The sequence below is a fragment of the Phasianus colchicus genome, chromosome 23 (assembly GCF_987193195.1).
Source record: "Phasianus colchicus chromosome 23, bPhaCol1.hap1.1, whole genome shotgun sequence".
Lineage (NCBI taxonomy): Eukaryota > Metazoa > Chordata > Aves > Galliformes > Phasianidae > Phasianus > Phasianus colchicus.
Genome location: NC_143458.1, coordinates 3,626,777 through 3,650,320, shown reverse-complemented (window position 1 = coordinate 3,650,320; position 23,544 = coordinate 3,626,777). Strand labels below are relative to the sequence as shown.

Sequence of the window (23,544 nt, the reverse complement as noted above, 5' to 3'; positions counted from 1 at the left end):
GTCCGCGCAGAGCTGCTCTGCTGCCCAACGCAGCCGTGATTCCCACCGCTTCTGCTCGCACACAAGCCCACCTGCCCAAGTCCCCCCCCCATCGGTGCCTCCCGGCCTCCCTCCCCGCTCTGCTCCACCACGCCGGACGACGCTTCTTACGAAGGAGTACAACACTTTTTATTCCCACGCAGCCGTGTCACAATTTACCAACACCAGACCAGTCACCCACAGAAACGACCCCCAGCGCCGACCCTCGCCCCGACCCCCGGCACCACCCCCGTTGTGCGTGCTTCCCCCCTTCCCTCACCCCTCAAAAGACGCCGTGCTCCTTTTCTCCTCTTCCTACAGCACGCTTCTCTCTCCCAAAGCACTGCCCGTGCTCTCCGCCCCCCCCGGACGCACGCTCAGCCCTCTGCCCCGCACCCCCGCCGCTCCCTCGGATGCAGATCTGAAGGATGATGAGTTCCCATGCGATGCCAACGTCCTCCAAGCCGAGCGTGCTCCTCCGCTCCGTGCCCTGCGCGGTGCCACCTACCTCTGGCTGCATCCCAGCGCTCTGATGATGCCGATTGTCGTTGTCCCAGGCCCTCGGAAAGGCCCCTCCCCCACCGGGGGCAGAAGCCCCTCTGAGGGTACGGATGGTACACGTGGATGAGGCTCAGCCCATCCTGCTCTACTAACAGAGGTGCTGCCCACCTGGGCAAAATGCTACAGGACAGAACGTGGGGAAAAGCTGCAAGCCCTGTAAGCTTCCTGATCTCCGCTGCTGTCAAGGTGCCTTCTGTGTTTCCAGTGATCATCCCTCCTCACTTCAGGTCGATCCCAATCCCTCCTACCCCCGAGGGGCCGGCTCGGCGGTGGGTTTGTCGCTGGGGGTGCTGGCTGCTACCCTACAGAGACTCGGGCTGACACGAGAACAGTACATGGCTGGGCAGCAGAGCCACCCCTATGAGGTTGGGTCCTGCAGAGCCACCCACAGCCACAGCTGTGCCACCACCAGAAGGCTTGCTTGGGCTCGGCTGTCTGCTGAAGAGCTGGAGGCTGCAAAACGAAAAAGAATTACTTGCATGGATACAACAGACACTTGAAAGTTAGGTGGGACCTGCAGGCAACCCCTTCCACAGACCCCATGAGCTGATCACCTCTCAGCTGGGAAGCCCATCAACAAACCACTGCCCAGTCTACCTTGCTCCTCCATATAGCCCTGCTCTTCTGCAGACATTGTGCTGCCAAACCCACACTGCCCCAAGCAAAGCCCCTTATGCTCCCTGTTGAGTGACTGCCTGACAAGCCATTCATGGTAAAGCATCACCAGATTTGCAGCACTCCATGTCCACACAGCTAAATGCCTCCATCCCACTCCAGCTAACCGAAGGCATGCATTATCCAAGCCTCATCTCCGTCCTGATCCAAAAAAGGCTGCCTTCCCTCCATCTCTGGATGCCAGCAGCACCTCTGTTGCACAGATGTCCCTGCCCACCCCACACGATGACTGGGCCAAGCCCCCGTGCTTACCCCTGCAGCTCTTGCCGTCCCCTTGCAGTGTCCCTGTCACACAGCTGCACAGGGGTCCATCCGCCTGACTCGTGCAGATCTGCTCACAGCCACCGTTGTCCTCACACCAGTCTGATCCTTTGTGCGTGACAGATAGTGAGAGATGCTGCTGGATCCTGAGCTGCCCTCAGTTGCCCACCCAGGACACCCACTCCCTCCAGTGATGGAAAGTCCTACTGGAATCCTCCCATCACCTTGCAGGTGCTCACTCCCATGTCCTGGCCATCTCTCCTTGCACCAAGGGGATCATCACTTAAGGTGGAAGACCCCCTCATGCCTGTCCTCAGGGCCACACGCACTTACGTTTCCTCCGAATGGGCCCCACTGACAGGATCTGCTCGTGGGCCTCGTGGGTGAAGGCGCTGGCTGACCGCCGGTGCTGGGGGCAGTTCTGCATGGAGATGTCAGCACATTTATCACTCTTGGCCACTGACCAAGCCCTCTCTACACACCTCCAACCCGACCCCCAGGAGATCCCCTCCCAACACAGCTGAGGTCTTCCCACAGCAGAGCTCTCCTCCCTGCAGCCAGAGGGAGGTTCGGTCCTCCCCATCTCTTCCTCAAGGCTGCCTCTCTGGCTGCCCCTTGAACACATGAGCCATGCACTACATGTTCCACCTCTGCCTCAGAAAACCCCCAACCCTAGCGACCCTCAGCCTTAGCCTCACTTACTATTTTGCAGGAATACTTCTCCGAGTCACACAGTGAAACAGCACAGTGCAGGTGGACTTCGTCGTAGTCCCCGATGAACTTGAAGACAGTGACATGGAAGCGACAGGTCAGGGACACCCCATTCTCCTCTATGCCAATGGTGTTGTCCTTCAAGTTTTGGCACCTGCGAGCAGAACAAAAGCTGGCCATGGTGCTTCTGTGACTGGGACCCTCATTCAAGCAACGCTGCTATGAGTCTCCCTTGCCCAAATCCTTCAGCTATTCTCCTTGATGCCACTGTACCTATATGAGCATCATAGGACCCATGTTTCTTCACCCCTATGACACATGCCAGTTTTGGCTAGGACAGACCTAGGTGTCTTCGTAGTAGCTCCTGTGGAGCTATGCTTTCCATAGATAACCAAACCAAGGCACCTGCAGTCACTCACCCTCCCTCAATGATGAAGTAGCGCAGTTTGTCATTGCTGTCCCGTGAGGGCGTTGCGTAGCACTTGTTCAGCATCAGGATCAGGTGGTTGGAGTCAGCCCCCACCACAAAAACCCCCACATAGAGCACGTCCCGCGTGGTCAGCACCACTTCCCCCTGCCGGTACGGGTGCTTGTAGGAGGAGTTTTTGTACAGGGCCATCTTGGTTGTGAAGCTTCCTTCCTGCGTTGGCACTGTCAGGTTGATCACACTAATAAAAAGAAAAAAAGAAAACAAAAATGAGTCTTGGACCTCGCATTGGCTGTTGTTTGCATATTGTAACCTTGCTGTCCATGCACACACATGCACTCCTTGCCCTGCTCTGACCTGAGCATTGGTCGCACGACCGAGTCCAGAGAGATCTTGATGTCCAGCTCATAGGCACAGGAAAATTCCACGTTGATGGTCCGGTCCCGGGTGATGATGTTGCCTGTGTTGTTCGCGCTTTCAATCCACACTGTGTTCTTGTATACGATGTGAGTGCTGTTGGACTGCAGAAGGCAGAACGCGGCATCCCTCTAAAGTGACCATCTCTGATCTCCCACTTGTGGCAGATGCCTCAGACCCAAAACATATGGTGTGACTCTGAAAATACCATTTCTCCTACCCAAATATGACCGAGGCTCAAGGCAAGATGCGTCCCAAGTGCTGGCCACCTCTTGGGTCCCTTTCACCATTGATGAGCCACCCTATAGCACGCTGTGCCCTTGCTGCCCTTCCTGTCCCATTGCTCGCAGATGAGACAATACCCAATGCCTGCAGCATCCACCCCGGGCCCATTAGCCCATCACTCTGTCCCACCTGCACCAGGTTGCCGCAATTGCCCTTGGTGTTGTTGATCTGGAAGGAGATGAAGTCCTCGCCCTCTATGCCAGGACAGTGGCGGTCATTGACCCGTACGCCCTCGCGCTCGAAGCCCAGCTGGAACAGCTTGCACTTGGAGATGGACACCTCCATTTGTGCGGCTTTGCACGTCACCTCTGCATCAATGATGTCATGGGTGGCTAGGAGAGAAGGAGAAGGCTCATGGAACCAACTGAAAGGACACCCTGGGCCCAGATCCCCATCCCAGTCATCCCTCCCAGCCCGGGCTCACTGTTGCCGTAGGGTGGGGGCTCAATGCAGCCACACAGCTCCCCGCCATCATCCAGCTCGCAGGTGCGGTTGGGGCAGTCGGCGCCAGCACAGGGGTCCTCCACCACTCCTGCTAAACAGCGCGAGACGCACCTTTACCCTTGTGCTCTGGGCACAGTGCACTCTGAGCACCCACAGGAGCCCATCTTGCTTACAGCAATTCTCCTTCTCAATCCACTCGGTGCCCAGGATGCCGAAAGTACGGCACGCTTCACCATAGGCGGCCAGTGAGCCGCACAGCTGCACCTGCTTGCGGTTGTAGCAGCCGTCCAGGAAGCAGGACTCATAGAAGGGCAGAGGGTCCAGGAGGCCGTAGCAGGGCTGGAAGAAGCCCTTCATATCTGTCAGCTTCAAGCAGTAGCTGTCGCTCTGCAGCTTCTGGATCTGGACGTTGTCGCAGGACGCGGCGTACTGGGAGTACTGCAGCTCGTTGCAGCTGCAGGCACCGGACACGTCGTGGGGGGGGTCCCCAACTGCCCAGCCCCCTGCCCGCCCACCACGTCCACCTCACCTCTTCTGCATGCCGTTGGTTTTCCAGCTCTGTGCCAGCACCACGCTGCTGACCACCGGTTTGCCCCGCAGCGTCGCGTAGTCATCCGCCGGGTCGCCGTTGAAGTTGCCGCACAGCCCGCACACCTTGTTCTGCAGCCGGTCTCCGATGGTGATCTTGATGACGTTGAAGCCGTTGTAGCGGATCTGGATGTCAGGGCCGGAGTCGATCACCAGGAAGCCCTCCTGGCTGTAGATCTTGGTGGAGAGTCCCGTGACGAAGGGGATGCTCACGAGGCTGCCATTCACCTGGCACAGGGGGGACGCAAGGATGACATCCCTTCATCCTCCCCACCACTGGGCAGGAGCACCATCCCCCTGCAGTCTCCACAAATGTTTTCCAGTACCCCAAGCATGCAAACACGAGCTCTGCTTTAGCAGCTGCCTTTCCTAATCTCCAGCGAATCACTCTGAAGTCCTTGCCTCCCTTACGTGCCAGCATAAGGCCACAGTACAAGCCAGCCCATACAAACGCGCATGGGCTCCTGCTCACAAGTCCTCTCGTGCTAAGACAGGCCACATGTGATGTCTCTCTACCCCAAAATCAGAATGCCCTTATGCATATTCCACATCGTCCTCTGTTTCCACCTCCAGATTCTGTGATAAAATCAAGCAAGGATAACTTTAAATAGATACAGAGGTGATGAATGCACAGCAGCAAGATCCAGTAGATCATAGAATCACAGAATGGTTTGGGTTGGAAGGGACCTTTAAGATCATCCAGTTCCAACCCTCTGCTAAAGGCAGGGACACCTCCCTCTAGACCAGGCTGCTCACAGCTCCCATCCAGCCTGACTTTGAACGCTTCCAGGGAGGGGGCATTCACAGCCTCACTGGGCAACCTGTTCCAGTTTCTCACCACCCTCACAGTAAAGAATTTCTTTCCAACATCTAGTCTAAATCTACACTCTTTCAGATTAAAATCACTGAACATTTCTATATGAGAAGAACTAAGCCTTCCCTACAACTACTGCTGATGGTGTACTACCATAAGAAGCATTCCAGCCATGTAAAAAGTCAGAGTCCATTACATATTGATGCCTAAGAAATATCTAGATTCAAGAGCAGCCGCCTTCTATTTAGGTGCCTGTGTTCTCCAAATTTTCTTAATTAGTATGGCAGCCTACATGATGGTTTCTGCGAGATTATATTATTCTTCAATGATTATACTTTTGGATCTGTGTCCCCCTCTCACCAAGGGGTTGCACGAGATGATGGGCACAGTGATGGGCTCACCCCCATCAGACCACCGACATTCCTCTCAAACTGGCCAATGTCCCTCTGCCCAGCACAACAGAGAGCGGCTGCTTGTCTCACATGAAGCTGCTTCTACTGCCATGACCATCAGTGTCACACCGCTTCGGCTCAGGAGATGGACCCCGACCTCAGCAAGACCTCACCTTGACCGTACTCCTGTCACTGATGAGGATCTGCTCCTCGTTGATGTAGAAGTACACGGGGGAGATGACGGTGAGGTTGGGCGAGGACCACTTGTCGAAGTTGATGATGAGCTGGAAGGAGAAGTCGGGCAGCTTCTGGCAGATGGTGGACAGCACGAAGGCGCAGTTGGCGGGGAAGCGGAGGAAGGCGCCGTCGAAGGTGCGGAAGACTCCGCCGCCCGCCGCCAGGCAGAAGGAGCTGCGTGTGCTGAAGCAGCCGCGCACGCCGTTGCGTGAGGCGCACTCCTCGTCCGACTTGCAGTGCCGCGGGTCGCATTGGATCAGGTTGCGCCGGAAGCAGCGGCATCGCCGTGTGCAGTCCCCGTTCCAGAAGAGCTGCTTGGGCTGCAAGAGGAAGGGGTGGTGGGTCGGGGGGCTGGGAACCTCTGCAAGGCCCTCTGTGGACATTCTGCATGGATTTGCTCCCTTTCTCCATGTAAAAAGGGAAAGCGGGTGATAATGACTGAGCAGAGAGCATAAAGAACACACCGAGTGCCTCTCCGGAACAGAACCAAACTTGCAAACAACTGATAAACCCCTATAGTGAGCCCTACAGTGAGCACGAGTCCAAAGTGGGCGAGCAGAGTGGATGTGCCCCAGCATCTCGGCACAAAACAAAGCAAGAGACTGCAGCTACAGATAAGGGCTGCACTAATCTCGACGCACTGACCACCAGAGGGGAATCTTGCTGTAAAAGTGCATCCTGCAACTCACTGGTTGTTTAAAGGCCCTTCATCAAAATAACTGTCTTTCTGAGCTGACCAGACTGGTGCAGACACCATGCCTGCCTGCTTCCAACCCAACACAGAACAGGAATATGAACATCTGACAAAGGAAATGTGGAGGATGGCAATGGCACCTGGCTGGCTTCGAGCCACTCCTCCCTCAAAACAGCACTATAACAGTGTCCTGCACCATAACAGTAATCCTGCCTCTGCGCTGCCTCTGTCCTTTGGGATCCCATGATGCATTACAACTGCTGTACTGTGGTGTGGTGATTAATGCATCACACTGATAGATCAGAATCCCAACGAACATCGCATGGTTACAAATAAGTAGATTTCAAAAGCAGCACTATGCTCACCGCATGCACAACAACACGGCTGCAAGTGCTGAACAACCCTGCTCGCCAGCCCCCTGTCCCAGCACCCTCTCCCAAACCATCCTCACCCAACAACCACACGATGAAGGACGTGTGATGTGCCAGAAATGATTTTGCTCTCCTCTGTCCCCCTGGGCCTGCTGGCACCCTGTCATATCCTGCCCTTGTTTTTGGCTCATCTCAAATCACACAGAGCCCTGTGTTGGGAGGTCAGTGTTTCGCATGCGAGCCCTGCTTGGATCCTTAGATCCTTCACCAAGTACCATGGTGACCAGGCACAACGTGACACCCTTGGATCGCACATCCCACCTTCAAGGATTATCACAAAGGGTTACAATGAGGGCACCGAGGGAAGAATGCTCCCGGCGTACCTCGTAATATTTGCCATCAGAGTAGCAGCCGCAGTTCTGAGGCAGGATGCAGCTCTTGCCATTCAGCACGTAGCCGGGGTCACACTGGCAGCCCTCCACGCAGTAGTGGCCGCAGTCGCTCTTCAGGCGGATGGCGGCACAGCGGGGCTGGCATAGGGACACACAGCTCTCATAGTGGCTGTTGGGGGGACAGCTGACAGCTGCAACGGGAGGGAGGTGGATTAATTCCCTGCAGATTAAGGACTTCTCCTACCTGCTCCTTCCTTTTACAGTCTGATGGCTGCCAGCCATAATCTCACGGGGAATCATCATAGATTATTGTGAGCTGGGAGGGTCACACTGGGATTATTGAGTCCTACTACTGGCACACAAAGACTGAGTTTTGATGATGCATACAGTGCACAAACTCTGTGTTGCTGTCTGCTGCCCTGCTACTGGTCACTCCTGCTGACCCCTATGCTGGATGACAGGGGTGCTCCTGGTGGTCCTCTGGACTCTAGACAGCATGGGGACATGTTTCAGTGTATGTGCCACTGACAGCTCACCTTCATTGTTTGGCCACTGCACACTCAAAGGTGCCACCAGCTCACCAGGAACCATGTGGGGCAGGGACATGGGTGTAGGCATGTGGCCATGCTGCCCCTGCACTGCTGAAATGATTCCTCCAGAGCTGAGAGGTGGTTCGTTAGGAGGAAGAATGACATAAATTTAATTTTTTGTCTTGTTACTGATAGCAATTACTTCCCAGCTGATTTGCCAGATAGAGCGGCTGCCAGGGAGGCTCATGACTCCCATCCTCAGGAGCCTAATTGAACACTGCAGTGTAATCTTATTGACAATAGCAAGCAACTTCATTAGAGGAAACACTGCTGGCTGCAAAGCTCACAACTAAAACTCCTGGGGAACAAATTCAGCTGCATGTGCCTGTACCACTGTGGCCCTGGCGTGCCCCAGGTCAACTCTGACATGGTGCCACTGCCATGACATTGACACTTCCATGGTCCTGGGGCTTCCAATTGACCACCTCTCTATATTAGTGATCAAACTGAGGACTCATAGCTGGCCAGAGGGCTACATAAGAACCTGTTGGCAGGGCAGCGCTTACAGCACGAGGTGAAGTTCCTCCAGCCGATGATGGCGATGCCCTGTGTCTGGCACGTGCTGGCATAGTTTTGCAGCCAGCCGCAGGCTGTCTGCATGGCTCCCCCATCAACACACGTGTCAAAGAGGCAGTTCTTGTAGAAATAGCTGGGGTTGATTTTGCTGTGGCACTTGGCGAAGACACCGCTTTGGCTGGGAATGAGGCTGCAGAGCTGCTGGGGTTTCCAGAAACCTTCCACTTTGCCACAGGCTGGGCAGCGGTCGCCACAGCCCACCCGACAGAAGGTGTCCCGCTTGGCCCAGCTCTGCACGAAGTCAGTGATGCCAAAGGCAGGCATGCCACCCGCAGTCACCAGGTCATCGTCGGGGTTGCCGTTGTAGCGGCCGCAGAGGCCGTAGGTCAGGTTCTGGAAGCTGCGCGGGATGGTGACGGAGAGGAAGGTCTTCCAGTCGTACACCACCTTCAGCCCAAAGTCAGTCTCCACCACAATGTGGAAACCAAAGGCGAAGATGTTCACTTTGCCCTGGCCCAGCTTCAGGGGTAGGTAGAGCCGTTCATTGTTGATCTGTGGGGAAGGAAATGAGACAGCAAGACTTTGTGCATAGAGAAAGCACCTGGAGCTGCAGCTGGGGTGGGAAGGGATCATCCTTCAGCACCACCCGACCCTCACGGCCCTACTCACCATCACGGTGTACTTGTAGGCACGGTGGATGACAATGTTGTAGTTGAAGACCTCCACCTCCACTTGCTTCACCCACAGGGCCAGGGAGGTGTCACGATCCTCGTTCTTGGCCGTGACAGTGAATGTGGGGAAGGTGTCTGACCGCTCTGCACGTGGCCGTGAGATGGTGGTGCACAGCACCAGGGCACAGCTGCTCTGGAAGTCGAACGAGAAGCCATCAAACGTCAGGTAGTGCCCATAGCCAGAGACGATGCAAGAGGCATCAGTGCGGACATGGCAGTAGTAGAGGCCGTTCTCTTCTAGGCAGTACTCATCGTCCTTGCAGGAGATGTTCTCGCAGTACACGCTGTTGTCTGAGCCATTGCAGTAGCAGAGGAAGTGGCAGGAGATGTCCATCCAGAAGGTCTGGTTGGTGGCCAGCTGGCGGCCCTCAAAGTTGCAGCCGCACTCGCCACGGGGCACGCAGCGGGAACCACGCAGGGCAAAGCCCTCGTCGCACTGGCAGCCCTCTGTGCAGGTGTCCATGCAGACAGGACCTGTGGCTAGAGTCTCACAAGTCTCCACGCAGCTCATGCACTCCTCAAAATGGCTGTTCTCTGGGCACGCCAGGGCTGGGGGCATCAAATGAAGTGTGTGAGTTAGAAGCTCCTGCAGCCGTGGTGCAAGGAGCACCAAGGTGGATTACAGACAGAAGGTGGACACGAGGTGAATACCAACTCACTCGGTATAAATAGAGAACTAGTCCCAGCAGCCTGCCTGCCACTGGGTATTCCCACTTCCTCCATTACTCCTACTCCTCTCTGCCACCTCCCTCCTCACATCACAATCCCATGCCAAGTGATGGCTTCTCCTGCCAACCCAAAGAGGACGTCCTGCTTCCCTCTTCCAAATGGAGACCCCACTTAAAAATGGACGCCCCACTCCCAAAGGGATGCCTCTCTACAACTTGCACAGCAGAGAAGTGGGCTGCCTACTCTGTATAGCCATGCTGGACATTTTTCCCATTCGCTGTTGAATTATGAATGTTTTCCCATCAACGGTAGGTTTACAGCCAGAGCTAAAAACATGCCGTATTCAAATTATCCTCTGGTGATGGCTTACTGTACTGTCAGCCACCATCTGCAGCCCTGGAACGCTCCTGCACCGCATCGTAAACCTCCTTGTGTCTCCTGAAACACCATCACAAAACTGCTTAATGGGGGAATCTGCCTCTGTGGGCAAAGGTGTCACTTAGAAACTACCATTGATAGGTGAGATCCTCGTCTTTGGGTCATGCTGTGGTCCCACCATGCACTGGTCATCTGCTGGCTTGCCCTTGCTAATATGAGTGAGCTCCTGATCGTGATATGGCACAGGCTTTGCAAATGCTGCTTCCCAAGTGAAACAACGGAGAGACTTTTGGTATGTGAGCAGGATGCAGCCTCTTTCCCTTTGGTATGCTACTGAGGAGAGTGCTTTGTATGCCTCAGTCTCCATTGCGGAGGATGGCTCCATTGGATGTAGCTCTTTTGATGACAACAACCTCTGTGGTAGCCAAGAGAGCAAGAAAATAGCCCCAATTTATGCAAGTCTGCCCACCCACCACTGCGATTTCAGACTTCTGTAAATGCTGTACATTCTGTGGTGCTGTTTTGCTCCCAGCAACCAATAAGGTTGGGGTGCTTCTTCTAAATGGTTTTCCAGTTTTGTTTCAAAGGAACATCATTACGAAGTACGCACCAACGACAAGGTGCAGGGCAAGGTCCCATAAAAATGGGGACCGACCTCTGAACACCCATCAGCTCCCAAGAAAAAGACCCATCCCAAAGCGGAGGGGGCTACATCTCCTCCTTACCGCTCCAGATACTCAAAAGCTTTTGTAGACTCACGGCAAAAGCTGTGGCTCCTCCACTGGCCGACGTCCACCTCGGCGTTCTTGCAGGCACTGGCATAGCGTGCCACTGCATCGCACAGCTCTGACTGGTTGCCTCCGCTCTGGCACAGGCGGAAGAGGCACGTCCTGTAGTAGGCTGAGACGTTGACCACGCTGTGGCACTCCAGGAAGGAGCTGTTGGTGGGGTCATTGATGATACCGCAGTTGGAGCGGCTCCGGTAAGTCTTGAGCAGCTCCGAGTCATTGTTGCATGCCTTGAGGAGGTCCCCGCACTCCCCGTTGCAGATCTCATCGAACGTCGTCCAGCTCTCCAGGAAGAGCTCCAGGTTGTCCGTGCACTTGCCCTTGGGCGTGCAAAACTCATCACTGGTGTTGCCATTGAAGAAGCCACACAGACCCCCAGTGCAGTTGAAGTAGGCGGTGGAGAGGTGGATCTCCAGGAGGCCTGAATCGTAGTAGCCAATGCTCAGGAGCCCCTCTGACTCCGTCACAGTGCCGTTGTCAGTGCGGTAGATCTCCAGGTGGCCAGAAGGGTGGAAATACGGCAGGTCCACATCATAGCCATTCACCTGCAGGGGAAGGCATTGGTAAGGGCAACGTGACTCTGCAAGATGGTCCCGTCTGCACCACGACAGGAAGGCTGAACCTGGTCTCCACCCTTGAAGGCCGGGAATCTCCTTCACATGGGAGGATGCAGTCATTTCCTTGCATTTCATTCAAAGACTGAGCAAATTCAAGCAAGAGTAAGCTAGAGGAGAAAACTGCAGCATTCAGAAAGCCTCCTTATTTGGCTTGGCAAGCAAACAGGAATAGCAGTGCTACAAAGCCATGGACAGATGCAACCCTACATTAAATCCTATGGTACAGACACCATGGTATTGCCCTCCTCCTCTACCTTGATGGCAACTGCTCCATGTGCTCCCAATGAAGCCTTGAGCTTAGGGCTGCCTCACCTGACTGCATCCTTTCTGCATCCTGCACCACTGCTCACTGCTAATAAATGCTTGGCAAATAGGAAATAGCTGGGAATTTTAGCAGTGGGTCCAGTTAACGGTTTGTGACAGCATGACATTCTGTCTGCTCTACTGTGGCTGTCTTGGCCTGACAGGACAAAGAGCAAAACCTCAGCTGTAAAACAGGAAAAATGGGTATGGCTAGGATTCAGAAAGCACGGAGACCTTCAGGGCTGGGGTATTCCTTCTTTTCCACAGCTGTTTTGCTGACTATAGCCACTTTATTTTGACCTCAATCAAAATACAAGTGCTTTCAAGATACAATAAGATACCCTCTGCTTTCCCCTAGCTCCTTGGTGTGGAGGATTTGCATGAGCTGGGCTGTGAGAACAGGGTCTTGATGAGCACCCGTGGTCTTCTCACCAGTGCTGGTGGCTGCCATGAAGTCTATGGGATGGGGACCACGGGTGGATGCAATCCCAGTCCTTTTACCTCTTGCCTTGGATATGAGAGATGAGTAGACTTTGACACTTGTGATGGCTCTGATCTCAAGGAACAGTCCAGAGCCGTACACCCATAAGCTCTTCTCCATGGGGACACTGGGGCATGGCACAAGCCGATGCCTCCCACCTTAGTGACAGCCTTACCTTGACCTCCGACAGGCTGGCTCCTCCAACCTTCACCTCCTGGCCGACCACCTGGATCCGCACGACACGCAGCCCATTGGGAGCGTATCCTGGCTTCTTCTGGCTGATGTCCACCTCGATGAAGTCAGGCTTCTCCATGCAGGTTTTGAGCAGCGTGTAAGAGTGCTCCAACGGATAGGGGAAGGTGACGCCGTCAAACGTCCGCAGCACCTGGTTCTGTCCCACTGAACACAGGCCCTCCCGCTTTGGGTAGCAGCCCCGGTAGCCATCCTCAATGGTGCAAACCTCTCCTTCGGGGCAGCTGGTGTTGAAGCACTTGGCCTCCCCGCCGTCCTCGCACTGGCACTCTGCTGTGCAGTTCGCTGTTGCCCAGAACACCTCTCCGATGGCGTAGTACCGTCCGTCCACGTCACAGCCACACTTCTGCACAGGGACGCAGCGGTCGGCGCTCAGCACGTGGCCATCGTCGCACTCACAGCCCTCGGTGCAGGGTGCAGTGCAGCGCAGTGGGGCTGTCAGGTCTGAGCAGGTGGCAGGGCAGCCACTGGCACATACTGAGTAGTGGCTGTGCTCCGGGCACTGCACGGCTGCCTCTGCAGGTGCCAAGGGGACACAAATAACAGGATGACCGTGTTATCATGTGGATCTGAGCTAGGAACCAGCGTAAAATGACCTAGCATTCCCACTTTACAGTAGACTTGGATCTTCCATTTCTCACCCACACTTTGTTGGCCATTCTCTTAATGCAAGCAAAAGCTTCTCTGAAGCAGCCCCTGCACCACTGAGCCTCCTCCTCCAACTATTTGCTACCAAAAGCAAGGAGGGTGCACTGACCAGCAAACTGCCAGCAAACTCCCCAACTCCGGTCCAGGCTGTCAGCACAGCAGCCCACTGCTCACACGGCATTCCCGAGCTCCCCCCTCCTGCCTGACTCTTGCCACCCATTGGCTATCATGAAACTCTCACATTGCAGAGAAGTGGCTTTTGCCAGACCCCCTTTGCCTCAGGCAACATTATCCCTTTCATTTCCCTCATTTCTTTCATTTCTCCCATTTATGTGGTCCCTCATCCCGGCTCTCTCCCACACCAGGACCTCAGGCAGACACCACAAATCGCCCCCAGCACCAGCACACCCACACTTACCGCATCCCATCTGGGCACGCCATTCTCCCACCGGGATGCCCAGGCCTTGGCACACCGCGGCGTACGCCTGGATGGCTTGGCACAGCCCGGTGCTGTTCTCCCGGGCACTGCACAGATCATAGACACAGCTGTGTACGAAGGCAGTAGGGTCCACGACGGAGCCACACTCCCACAGCGGCCCGCCGCTCTTGTTGAGGAAGCCGCAATATTCGGGGGAGAAATAGAGGGATTCGGTGGAGGCATCGCAGATGCTGCAGTTCTCCACGCAGCCAGGTGAGCACTTCCTATCGGGGTGAGGCACTCGCCAGCTCTCGCCCAGTTCTGGCACAGAAGAGGCCAACCTGCCATCCGAGCGCAGCGCATCGTCCTCGGGGTCTTTGTTGTAATTCCCGCACAGACCGCACGTGCCATTGATGTACGTGCCAGGAACGGAGATGGAGGCATAGTGTTGGCCATCGTAAGTCACCAGCAGGCCAAAATCAGTCTCCAGGGCTGTGGACAAGCCGCTTTGGTAGACTTTGATTGCGCCCAATTCCAGGGAGATGGGTAAGGACACCACCAAGTCATCGACCTGTGGGAACATGACCAGAGGACTGAGCCACTGTGGAAAAAAAGCTGAGGTTTTACATGAGGGGTACGGGACCCCACTGCAGGGCCTTATGTTTACAGATGGGTGACATGATCTAAAGTGGATGGGTTGATGGTTGGACTAAGATGGTCTTAGTCATCTTTCCAACCTTAATGATTCCACGCTTCTAGGAGAAGGCTGCCCATACATCCATAAGCCTCAGGCCTCGGTTGACCCATGGCTTTGCTGTCATGCCTTCCACCCTTCCCAAGGAATACACAAGACTGCTATCATGGTCTCGCCATCAGGACCAGACCTGGCAAGTTCCAGCTGTTCAGTGTAGCTCTTACCTTGGCTTTCCCAAAGCTGCCCTTTGGGAGGACAATCTTATGCGAGTAGACCTCCACAAAAATGTCCCTCAGCCAGGAGACGGAGGAGCCGCCTCGGTTCTCATTCTTGGCTTCCACGTTGAAGTAGGGCAGCTGGGAGCCTGGCCAGCACTGCCTGGCGAGGAGGTAGGAGCAGGAACCCTGGAAGTGAAAGAGGAAGCCATCGAAGGTGTGGTAGTGCGGATCTCCGAACACCACGCAGGTGCTGCTCTCCACAGGCACGCACTGGAAGAACTTGATCTTCGGCTCGCATGCTTCGAACGGGCTGCAAGCCATCTCCTGGCAGAAGATCTCATTGTTGAAATCCAGGCAGCGGCACTTGGTGCTGCAGTTTGAGTTCTCCCAGAAGATCTCCCCTTGGTGGAGAAACTGTCCTAAAAAGCATGGAAAAGAGATAAAAGAAAACACTTACATTGGAACTTCACCCGCAGCTAGAGGCACAATGTCACCCAGTCAGTCACACAAGTCCTGGGGTTTGCTTCTGTGACCTGCAGGGAGAGCTGGGGGCACAGCAGCTGCTCTGGGGAGAACGCTTTCAACACCAGCACTGTGCTTGTGTGCCACCGTGCTTATTAGCTTTGCCCTTTTTCCTATAATAACCCCCTTCAGGTGGCTTTGCCCATCGAAGAGTGCCTCTGTCATCAGAGGTTAAGAGACAATTCCTTTCCAATCCAAAAGAGCTCACGGTGCCTAGGGAATCAAAGATCTGCTGGAAGAGTAACTTCCTATCCATGCATAGGTGATGATGGGAACCAAGGAGGGGATGCTCAGCCCGCTGTCACACAGAGGCTCTGTAAGGGAGGCAGGTTTCCCTGGTGAGAGACGTGAGCAGCAGGAGAAGACAGGCAAAGGGTGGCAGACGCCTTGAGAGATTCCCTCTCCTCCATATGGTTGACTTTCACACCTCTCTTTCAGGCGGATGTGTGAGCTGCCTGCTTTACCTCTCCTAAACTTTTTGTGCTCTTCCATGCCTCCAAAAAAAAAAAAAAAGCTATTTCCCAACTACTTGCAACAAACAACAGCTCTTCTTAGGCTCAACAGCTCCTGCATCAGCCATCCTGGTGTATGGGGTTTTGCCAAATGAGCTCTGTTATGCACGGCGAGCCTCATCATCTCCAGCACCTCATGGTTCATCTCCACTTGTGAGAGCAAGCAAGCAGCTGCTGGGACACACAGACCTTCTGGTGAGACGTGCACACTGCCCTAGAGGCTGGAAGCAGAGGCTGGTTTTGGTCCCATTGTGAAACCTGGCCTTTCTTCTTAGGGTGGCAGCTGGAAGCTGTTAGGGTGGTGGGAATCTAACCCTGTCTTGGGCTGAAAAAGCCTTTGGGGTTGCAGGTCTCCTTTGGTACGACTCTACAGGTTGCCTGTGAAGAAGCAAAATGTCCCAGCACGGTGACAGCATTTAGCAGCAGGTGACAACCTGCTTGTTTTGCAGACTCCCAGAGCAGAGTACATGTTCCTGATGAGTTTTATTTGCCCAATGGCAATGCCTTTATCTCCACACCACAGTCCTTGTTCTGTCTCTCTGTGCATTTCATCCCTCTATATCTCCACAGCAGAACTGACGCACGTGCAGACACTGTAATTGGTGCAGGGTCATGGAATTTATCCTGCTCAGAAACCTATGATTCTTCCCACAGAAAGACAGGACATGAATCATGGAATCATAGAATCACCAAGGTTGGAAAAGACCCACAAGATCCACAGACATGGGATCATTCTGACAGCTTTTCCCATCCCAGGGGCAAGAGGACAGGACTGTCCCTAGGTGCTTCCCATTGTCCCTATCAGCACTGCAGAAATTAGTTAAGATGAGTGGTATTTGACTGCTGCAAACTGCCCAGCAATTGACATCATAGGCCTGGACAGCAGAAATGGAAGCTTTTAACAATGCATTGCTGATAAATCTGCAGGGATGCAACAAAGCCAGCACTGATGACAGCTTTGTTTGCTGGTGGTTGGAAATGGCACAGTGCTCCCAATGCTCCATCAGCCCCCCTGTTTTCTCTGAGCTGCCCACTCAGACCTTGTCTGCCTTGGCAAAACCACACTCATGCAGCCCAGGGCACTCAGACTGCAGGACCTTTTGCTCTTCTACATCCCACAACACGTAACAAGGCATCACCATTCCTCCCTTACCTCTCAGGCTGCAGCCGTTGGCTGGATCTATTTCTCTGCCATCTATTTTGAAAGCCCAGCGCCCCGGGACGTTTACGTTGGTTGTTTGCTCTATATTGACTATGTCTGGGGTTCTGGAGCCTGGGATGCTGAAGAAGTTGCTGATATTTCCGCCATTGAAGCCAGCCTAACATGGATAGAGAGCAGATTGTGTCAGGTATCCTGCTGCAGGAAAGCAGCTCTGCACCTCCCTGCACCCCGCAGTGATTTCCAGGCATGCTGTGTTTAGTGCTAATGTGGCTTTTCAGGAATCTGTTTTCAGGTAGTTTGGATGCAAGTGAAAATTCCACAGGCACTACAAGCAGTACAGATCTCTGCTTACATATTTATGCACATATAAATGCAAATATATGCTCCTGGGCATGGCTGAAGCCCAGAAGGGACAGTTCAATGCCTGTAGCCTTTAAGACACATCTCAGCAGCACATTTTTGGCAGATGGGGTGGCTGTGGCATGGCTGCTGGCAACAAATTCTGGGATGTACATCTACAGTGCCAGGGATGCTGAAGGAACAGGAGGCACAAGGAAGCACAGGTACATTAGAAAAGATGTGGGTGGCCATCTGAGAGCTGGAGATGGAGCAAAAGCCTCACCTGGGCCATTACCCCACCGAGCCCAGTCAGGGGGTCCCCTCCGCTGGCCGTCCCCGTGGTCCAGCTGATCTCTTGGTAGTTAAATATGGCAAAGGATGACACCCCGTCGGTGATGAGAACAGCCTGAAATGTGTTCACCTGGGAAAGCACCAACAGATGCACAAGGTGAGGCTGCTTTTCTCCCGCTGCCCACCACCCTTGTGCCACCCAGGGGGACAGCAGGAGCACCATGGTGCTGTGCAGTAGGAGCCAAATGCGACCCAACACACAGTGACCCCAACCACTCCATCCCCTCTGGTGCTTCAGTCTGGGGAAACCACAGTGCTGCTCCCCATCCAATTCTGTGCCAATAGATGGCAGCAAGAGAATAAGCTTGTGTGAGACCAGCAGCCGGCTGCTATGACCCATTCTTTCCCATTACCCTCTCTTAGCTCTATTTCTCGACATGTTATCTTACCCAGCTCCCTTCAGCATTCATATTCCACAGTGTGATTAACGGTGCGTTGCAGCCGAGGCAGCCATGTACGTTATGTGTTTGGCTTGGCTGCCACTTCCCATCACTACCTGCTCAATCTGCCCTTCCTTTCACTTGAAATGAATCTGCATTTCCATCCCCAAACGCTCAGACAAAATCAGGCCCCGTGCAAGAAGGACACACTTTGCTGGCTGGCAAGGCAGCATAAACCCATGCTCCTCACATCTACACTTATACAACAGAAGGTGCCTATACTCTGCATACTTTCTCCATGCAGCAGTCTCCCATGGGATCCATTCAAAGACAACTGTTTATCTCAACCACACAAACTACCCAGTTTGGCCAAAAATGCATTGGGCACCGATGCCATACAAATAAGCCATCAGAAGCCACATGCTTTTGCTCCGTAGCCACCAAGAGACCGGAGTAACAACCGTGTCCCTGAGGCCACATTCACCAAATTGTTTTCTGCAGCTTTTCTGCATTGCGATGAATTTCCTGCTTAAGTTGCATTGCGTTGTTCTGCATGCCAACCCAGAGCCTTGGCCACTATCGAGCAGGAATGCTGCTCTGTACCAAGATAAATTGCATTGTGTTGCAAATGTAATTCTTCAGGCAATACACGAACCTCTATATTGCTTGCTGTCTGCAAATACATATATGCGTGTGTATTTTTTTCCTGCAAGAGCTGCCAGGACTGGCACAAAAATATGCATTACATCTCGAGCCTCTCTAACAAATGGAAAAGAGCTGAACTGCTTCTCGAAGCCAACTTCTAGAGACAGAAGCAGCCAACTTCTGGCACTTGCAGAGTGCAAGCAAATACAAAAAGTCCATTTCCCCAAACAACGGCCTCACACACTGCCTGTACCCCAATCTCCTGTGGGATGGCACAGACCTCCCACTGGCAGCTGCTGTCACAGCTTACAGCAATTTAAATGCCATTCAAGCTGGGAAAAACACTTCACTGCCATCCCCACGGCCATGGCCATTCCTATGGTCAACCCCATGGCCATTCCTATGGTCAACCCCATGGCCATCCCCAGGGTCAAGCCCACGGCCATCCCTACGTTCACGGCCATCCTCACAGCCACCACCACGCGTACCATAGTTGTTGCTCTTACCGGTGTCGTGCTGCTCCCCCCGTAGAACGTCACCTCCTCCCAGGTGACGACGAAGACCCAGCTGGCAGAGAAGGACGCCATGTCCTTGAAGTACTTGCGGACGTCCTTGGAGGCTCTGCCCAGCAGCTCAGGGTCGGTGCTCTCGCGGTAGTAGATCTCCCCACGGATGCCATTGTGCACGTCGGCCCAGAAGGGCGCAACGAAGGCCCGGCCATCAGCCAGTGGAAAGGCTTCAGGTGTGAACTGGCTGACCAATGAGTTGAAGGAGATCACGCCATTGTTGTTTACCTGCCCAAGGAGATGGGGTCACTGGAGAGAGCCCTAAGCAAGCTGCTGGCTCATCACAAAACGTGGGGTGAGCGCTTTGTGGCAGGGGATGGTTTGCAATGATGGCAGCTCATGAGAATTCCTGGCCAAATGGACTCATAAAGCCCCAAGCACAACAAAGCCAGGGAAGTCTGCACAACCAGGCTCCTACAGATCAATGGAGAACCCATCAGAATGCCATGCAGGCTGGCACCCAGCTCAGTTGGGATCTGCCTCTAGTCCCTGTGTGCACCCAGCCTTTGAGAGCTGGCTAGAGGGCTGCGTAGCTGCGCAGGGCAATGGATTATTATTCCACAGCATGTGCAGTGTGTGCCCCAACCAGCAGCCAGGTTGGATGGGGCTTTGGACAACCTTATTTATGAGACTTATGGGGTTTCAGCAGGGCTTGGAGTTAGGTGGTCTTTAGGGTCCCTTCCAACCCAAGCCATTCCATGACCCTATGATGCATTTAGGGACACACAGAGAAGTGCTCACCCCTGACAGCCCACTCCAGGAGCCCTCCCAATGCCAGTCGTCACTGCTCTGCCATTTGAGCACAGCAGCATCCCACCCTTGACTTAGGCACCTCCACACAGCTCCAAATCACCCCTTTCTTTTTTCCTATGGGTCTCTGCATGTTCTCGTTTCTTGTCATGGAACAGGAATAATGTTCCTTGTGTCAAGCCCTAAGCTTCACTGTACCATTTAATCACCTACAAAAAAAATTTATTGCCTTTTATATTCCTTCCCCATGAACATTAGCCCATTAACTATACCTTTGACTTTCTTAATCATAAAACCTATCAGTTCATGAAATCTAAGAACTTGTCAGGTGGGTGCTAATAAATCTTCCCACTCTTGACGACAGCGAGAGCGCGTTTAACGTGCAGCCAAATGGCAAGGAAAAGAATAAAAGGAAAGTCTGTTCTCCACTTACATAAACCGTCCTGTATGGGGCTCCAAAGAAGATGAACGGAACAGAAAGCTTGATCTCAGGAGAGCTCCCATCATCCACTTTGGGTGTTTTTGTGTCGTTCGGCCAAAATGGGTACAGACTTGCCATGGCGTGAACTGCAAGGAGAGGGGGTTCAGTGCTTACAGGGACCCCTCCTGGTTTTGGGGAGGGCGCCCAGCAAAACCCTTCATTGAGCAAACAGAGACTTAGATGGGCTTTCTTTCCCCTCCTCCTCCCTTTGATGTAGAAAAGCAGCACACAGCCCTTGTGACATTCGAGCAGAGCTAAGGGGAGCCACAATGCTTCCAAACAAACACAGCTCTGTTTACCTCAGTTTGGAACATGCTTTTATTTCCCAGGTCTTAACCTGCACCTCTCAAAGGCCCCTGGTTGCAGACAGCCTGCTCAGAGGTCTTTTACAGAAATGGGGCTCTGTGCTGCCTGAGCTATGGATGCTGTGCTCAGCAGCCTTAAGAATGCACCACCCAGTAGCCCCAAAGTGCACTGCTCAGTGGCACCAGGAATACTCAATTCAACAACCCCAAGGATGCTCCCTGCTTGAGGCTGCCTGACAGTGCCACCAGTCAGTCCAACCCAGTCTGGCCTCAAGGAGGATGGAAACAAGGGGAAACCTGGCCTAACCCTGCTGGTACCATAAAAAAGCTCTGAGTTCCTTGGGATCCTGCGTTCAGCCCCACACCAGATCGTTGCTCATCCAGTTTATCATTTTCTTGGCACATGTTGGTCACTGGGAATTCTTCATGGCCCTATTCTGTACCATGGCAAAGCCACAGCCATCTCTGTGTGTGCACTCAGATGTATGCACTATGCACGCTCACTTAGGTTACGCACTTAGAGCTCTGCAGAGCTGCTGGGATTGCTGTACCTATCAGCTTTGCCAACTTCATATTCCCAGCAGCACAGCAGCTCCTCATTTAACCTGAACTATCCTTGCTTCACTGCTCCCAATGAGGCGAGAGCCATTTGTGCGGGCAGGAGGTTCATTGCCACAGTGCACTCTGTCACCACCGCACAATTAGCGCCTGTGCTCCCACCCCTCCAGACCCACGGAAACACTGTTTGCTGTTACACTCTGACCAAGGGAAAGGGGATGTTTTTTGGGGCAGTTTTGGGGCACAGGGGAGCAGTACTGACCTTGGTGCCGCACAGTTACCACCAGCAGGGCTGCCCAGGTGCTGAGCAACGATCGCGTGTTCATCCTACAGGGCAGAGAGAAATCCAAACATGCATCACTTCCAAAGGAAAGCGCATCCCAAGCGATCCATCCCAGCACTGCAGAGGGTCCCTCACCCAAGTAGACCCAAACTGTCTACTTTGTTAAGCCTACTGAACCCTTCCCATCGCTAATGGTTAATGGCCCTGCAGGTGTTGGCAGAGCAAGCTGTCACTGCATGGAGCTGCAGCACTGCAATGTGTTGCCCCGTTTCACCCTGTTGTTCAGAGGCAATTCCTGCCTCATCCTCTCCACAGTCACTCAGCTCTTTGCACTGGAGACACCAACACTTACACAGCTGGGCAACTTCATGCTGAACAAGAATCAATGACAGAGACAAGCAAATACAAGGCTAGGAACAGGAAAGCAAACTCCTCTGCCAGCTCTAATTCCTTCCGTGCCTAATGCAATTTGTTAGTCATTATTAATCCAATAGAAAATATCACTAAAACACCTGCTTTGATTTCTTTGCCTGTCTCTCTGGCTCTCTGCACGTAGCAGGGCTTGCAGGAAGGCACCATGCAGCAGCAGCATGCAAACAGCTTTGCACTGCACCTCTACGTTGAGTACACCCTGAGCTTCTACAGCAGCCTCCAGATTGTCTCTTCTTTGTACATTCCCATGCACTTCAACTGCATGCACCCAATGGCCATGACAGGTCTCTGTATGCTCTCCCTATAGGTTTATTTCTATATTGCTCCAAGAGCTCCACTTTAATTATCCCCACATACACCTGCCATGCACAGCACAGCTCTATAGCAAGCAGGGGATGTGTCACCACCTGTCCCACACCGCTCCTGTTTGTCTCCCATTGCCAGGAGCAATGGCACAGATGTGCCTCCACGTTCCAGTGGTCAACTGTGTTGGCCAAAATCCCCTTTACCCCATGTTGAGAAAAATTTGTTCCACCAGAGCAGAGCATTACTTTATTCCCTATCTTGGAAAGCTGAAAGCAGGACAACGGGATTTTACAGCTATTGTAAATCAGAGCAGCTGTGGGTTTGTTAGCAGCGATGGGGAAGACAACAGTACAGCAGCCCAAGCACAAGAGCAGCACTGCTTGGGAGCAGAAAATCCAGAACACGTTACTTAACACACTGCATACACAAATGCATTTCTTCAGGTATAAGAAAAACATTATTACCAACCTGCTTTGCAGACGTCAGGAGCAACGCGGTCTCAACTTGTAGCCCAGTTTTGTAGGACAGCACTCCTATGTCAGTGCAGAGCTCATGCCGGTGCTCTTGGCCAACTCTTGCAGAGGAGTGCAGCAATGTCCCCGTCCTGGTGCTCTCCCAACTGAAAGTGTGATTTCTCCAATGCTGGTTCGGGGCTGGAGGAGTGTAAGGTTGCAATCCTGGTGCCTCTTGATAACAGCACACTAATCTGAGATCGGATTCGGGCCCAGAGATGGGGAGAAGCCCCTTCCTTCCCAGCCCCTCGCTGGGTTCGGCTGTGATGTCAGCTGCCCACAGCCGCTCTGCTCAGCATTGCTTTTTGCTGAAGGGAAAAAAAAAAATACAAGCCTCAAAGAATCGAGCCCCTTCCTCCTTTGTGTAAGTGCAGAAAAAAAGCCATCTATATAGTGTTACAGGATTAGCATTAACAGTGCGAGACTTAAAGCACCTTTCAAAGGCAGCGCCCCAAGGCTTCAATGCGTTACTTTTCCATCCAAGACTTGTTCTAGTTTCTGCATCTCGACTTACCTCTGCTGTTACAGGTGGGAGAGGAAAACCTTACCCAGCAATACACACTTCTCCGTGTCTGCTGGAGACCATGTCCTGGTGCTCCCATTCCCACTCGCTGTGCAGGGACAGAGTTAGGTTTTATTGGGATTGATGGGGGAATGTCAGCAGGGGACTGTTGGGAGCCTTTGCACCAGTATCCCCACGCAGCCAGGATTCATGAGGGGCACAGCTGACGGGGCACACAGGGAGGATAGTGCTGGACCCCCTCCCACTGCCTTCAGGAGGGCAGGGGGCTTTTAAGGCTCTGATATTCCCATGGAAGACTCTCATCCTGCAGCTCCATGCACCCCGACT

At 53.5% G+C, this 23,544-nt stretch overlaps 1 protein-coding gene across 1 annotated transcript; it reads right to left on the bottom strand.

Moving 5' to 3' along the window:
* Positions 1 to 11: 11 nt before the first annotated feature.
* Positions 12 to 23,504, bottom strand: TECTA (tectorin alpha). Its single transcript, XM_090123381.1, has 24 exons — positions 22,651 to 23,504; positions 21,424 to 21,488; positions 20,251 to 20,384; positions 19,008 to 19,295; positions 17,409 to 17,546; positions 16,778 to 16,943; positions 14,597 to 15,009; positions 13,679 to 14,249; positions 12,536 to 13,128; positions 10,931 to 11,504; positions 9,063 to 9,673; positions 8,384 to 8,945; positions 7,279 to 7,478; positions 5,767 to 6,150; positions 4,329 to 4,615; positions 3,973 to 4,253; positions 3,780 to 3,890; positions 3,485 to 3,687; positions 3,011 to 3,174; positions 2,646 to 2,894; positions 2,218 to 2,380; positions 1,849 to 1,936; positions 1,507 to 1,623; positions 12 to 1,032 (listed from the first exon to the last, which is right to left on the bottom strand). Exons 2-24 carry the CDS (start codon positions 21,485 to 21,487, stop codon positions 938 to 940), a joined length of 6,456 nt encoding a protein of 2,151 aa, XP_089979507.1. The 5' UTR covers position 21,488; positions 22,651 to 23,504; the 3' UTR covers positions 12 to 937.
* Between the last annotated feature and the right edge of the window lie 40 nt (positions 23,505 to 23,544).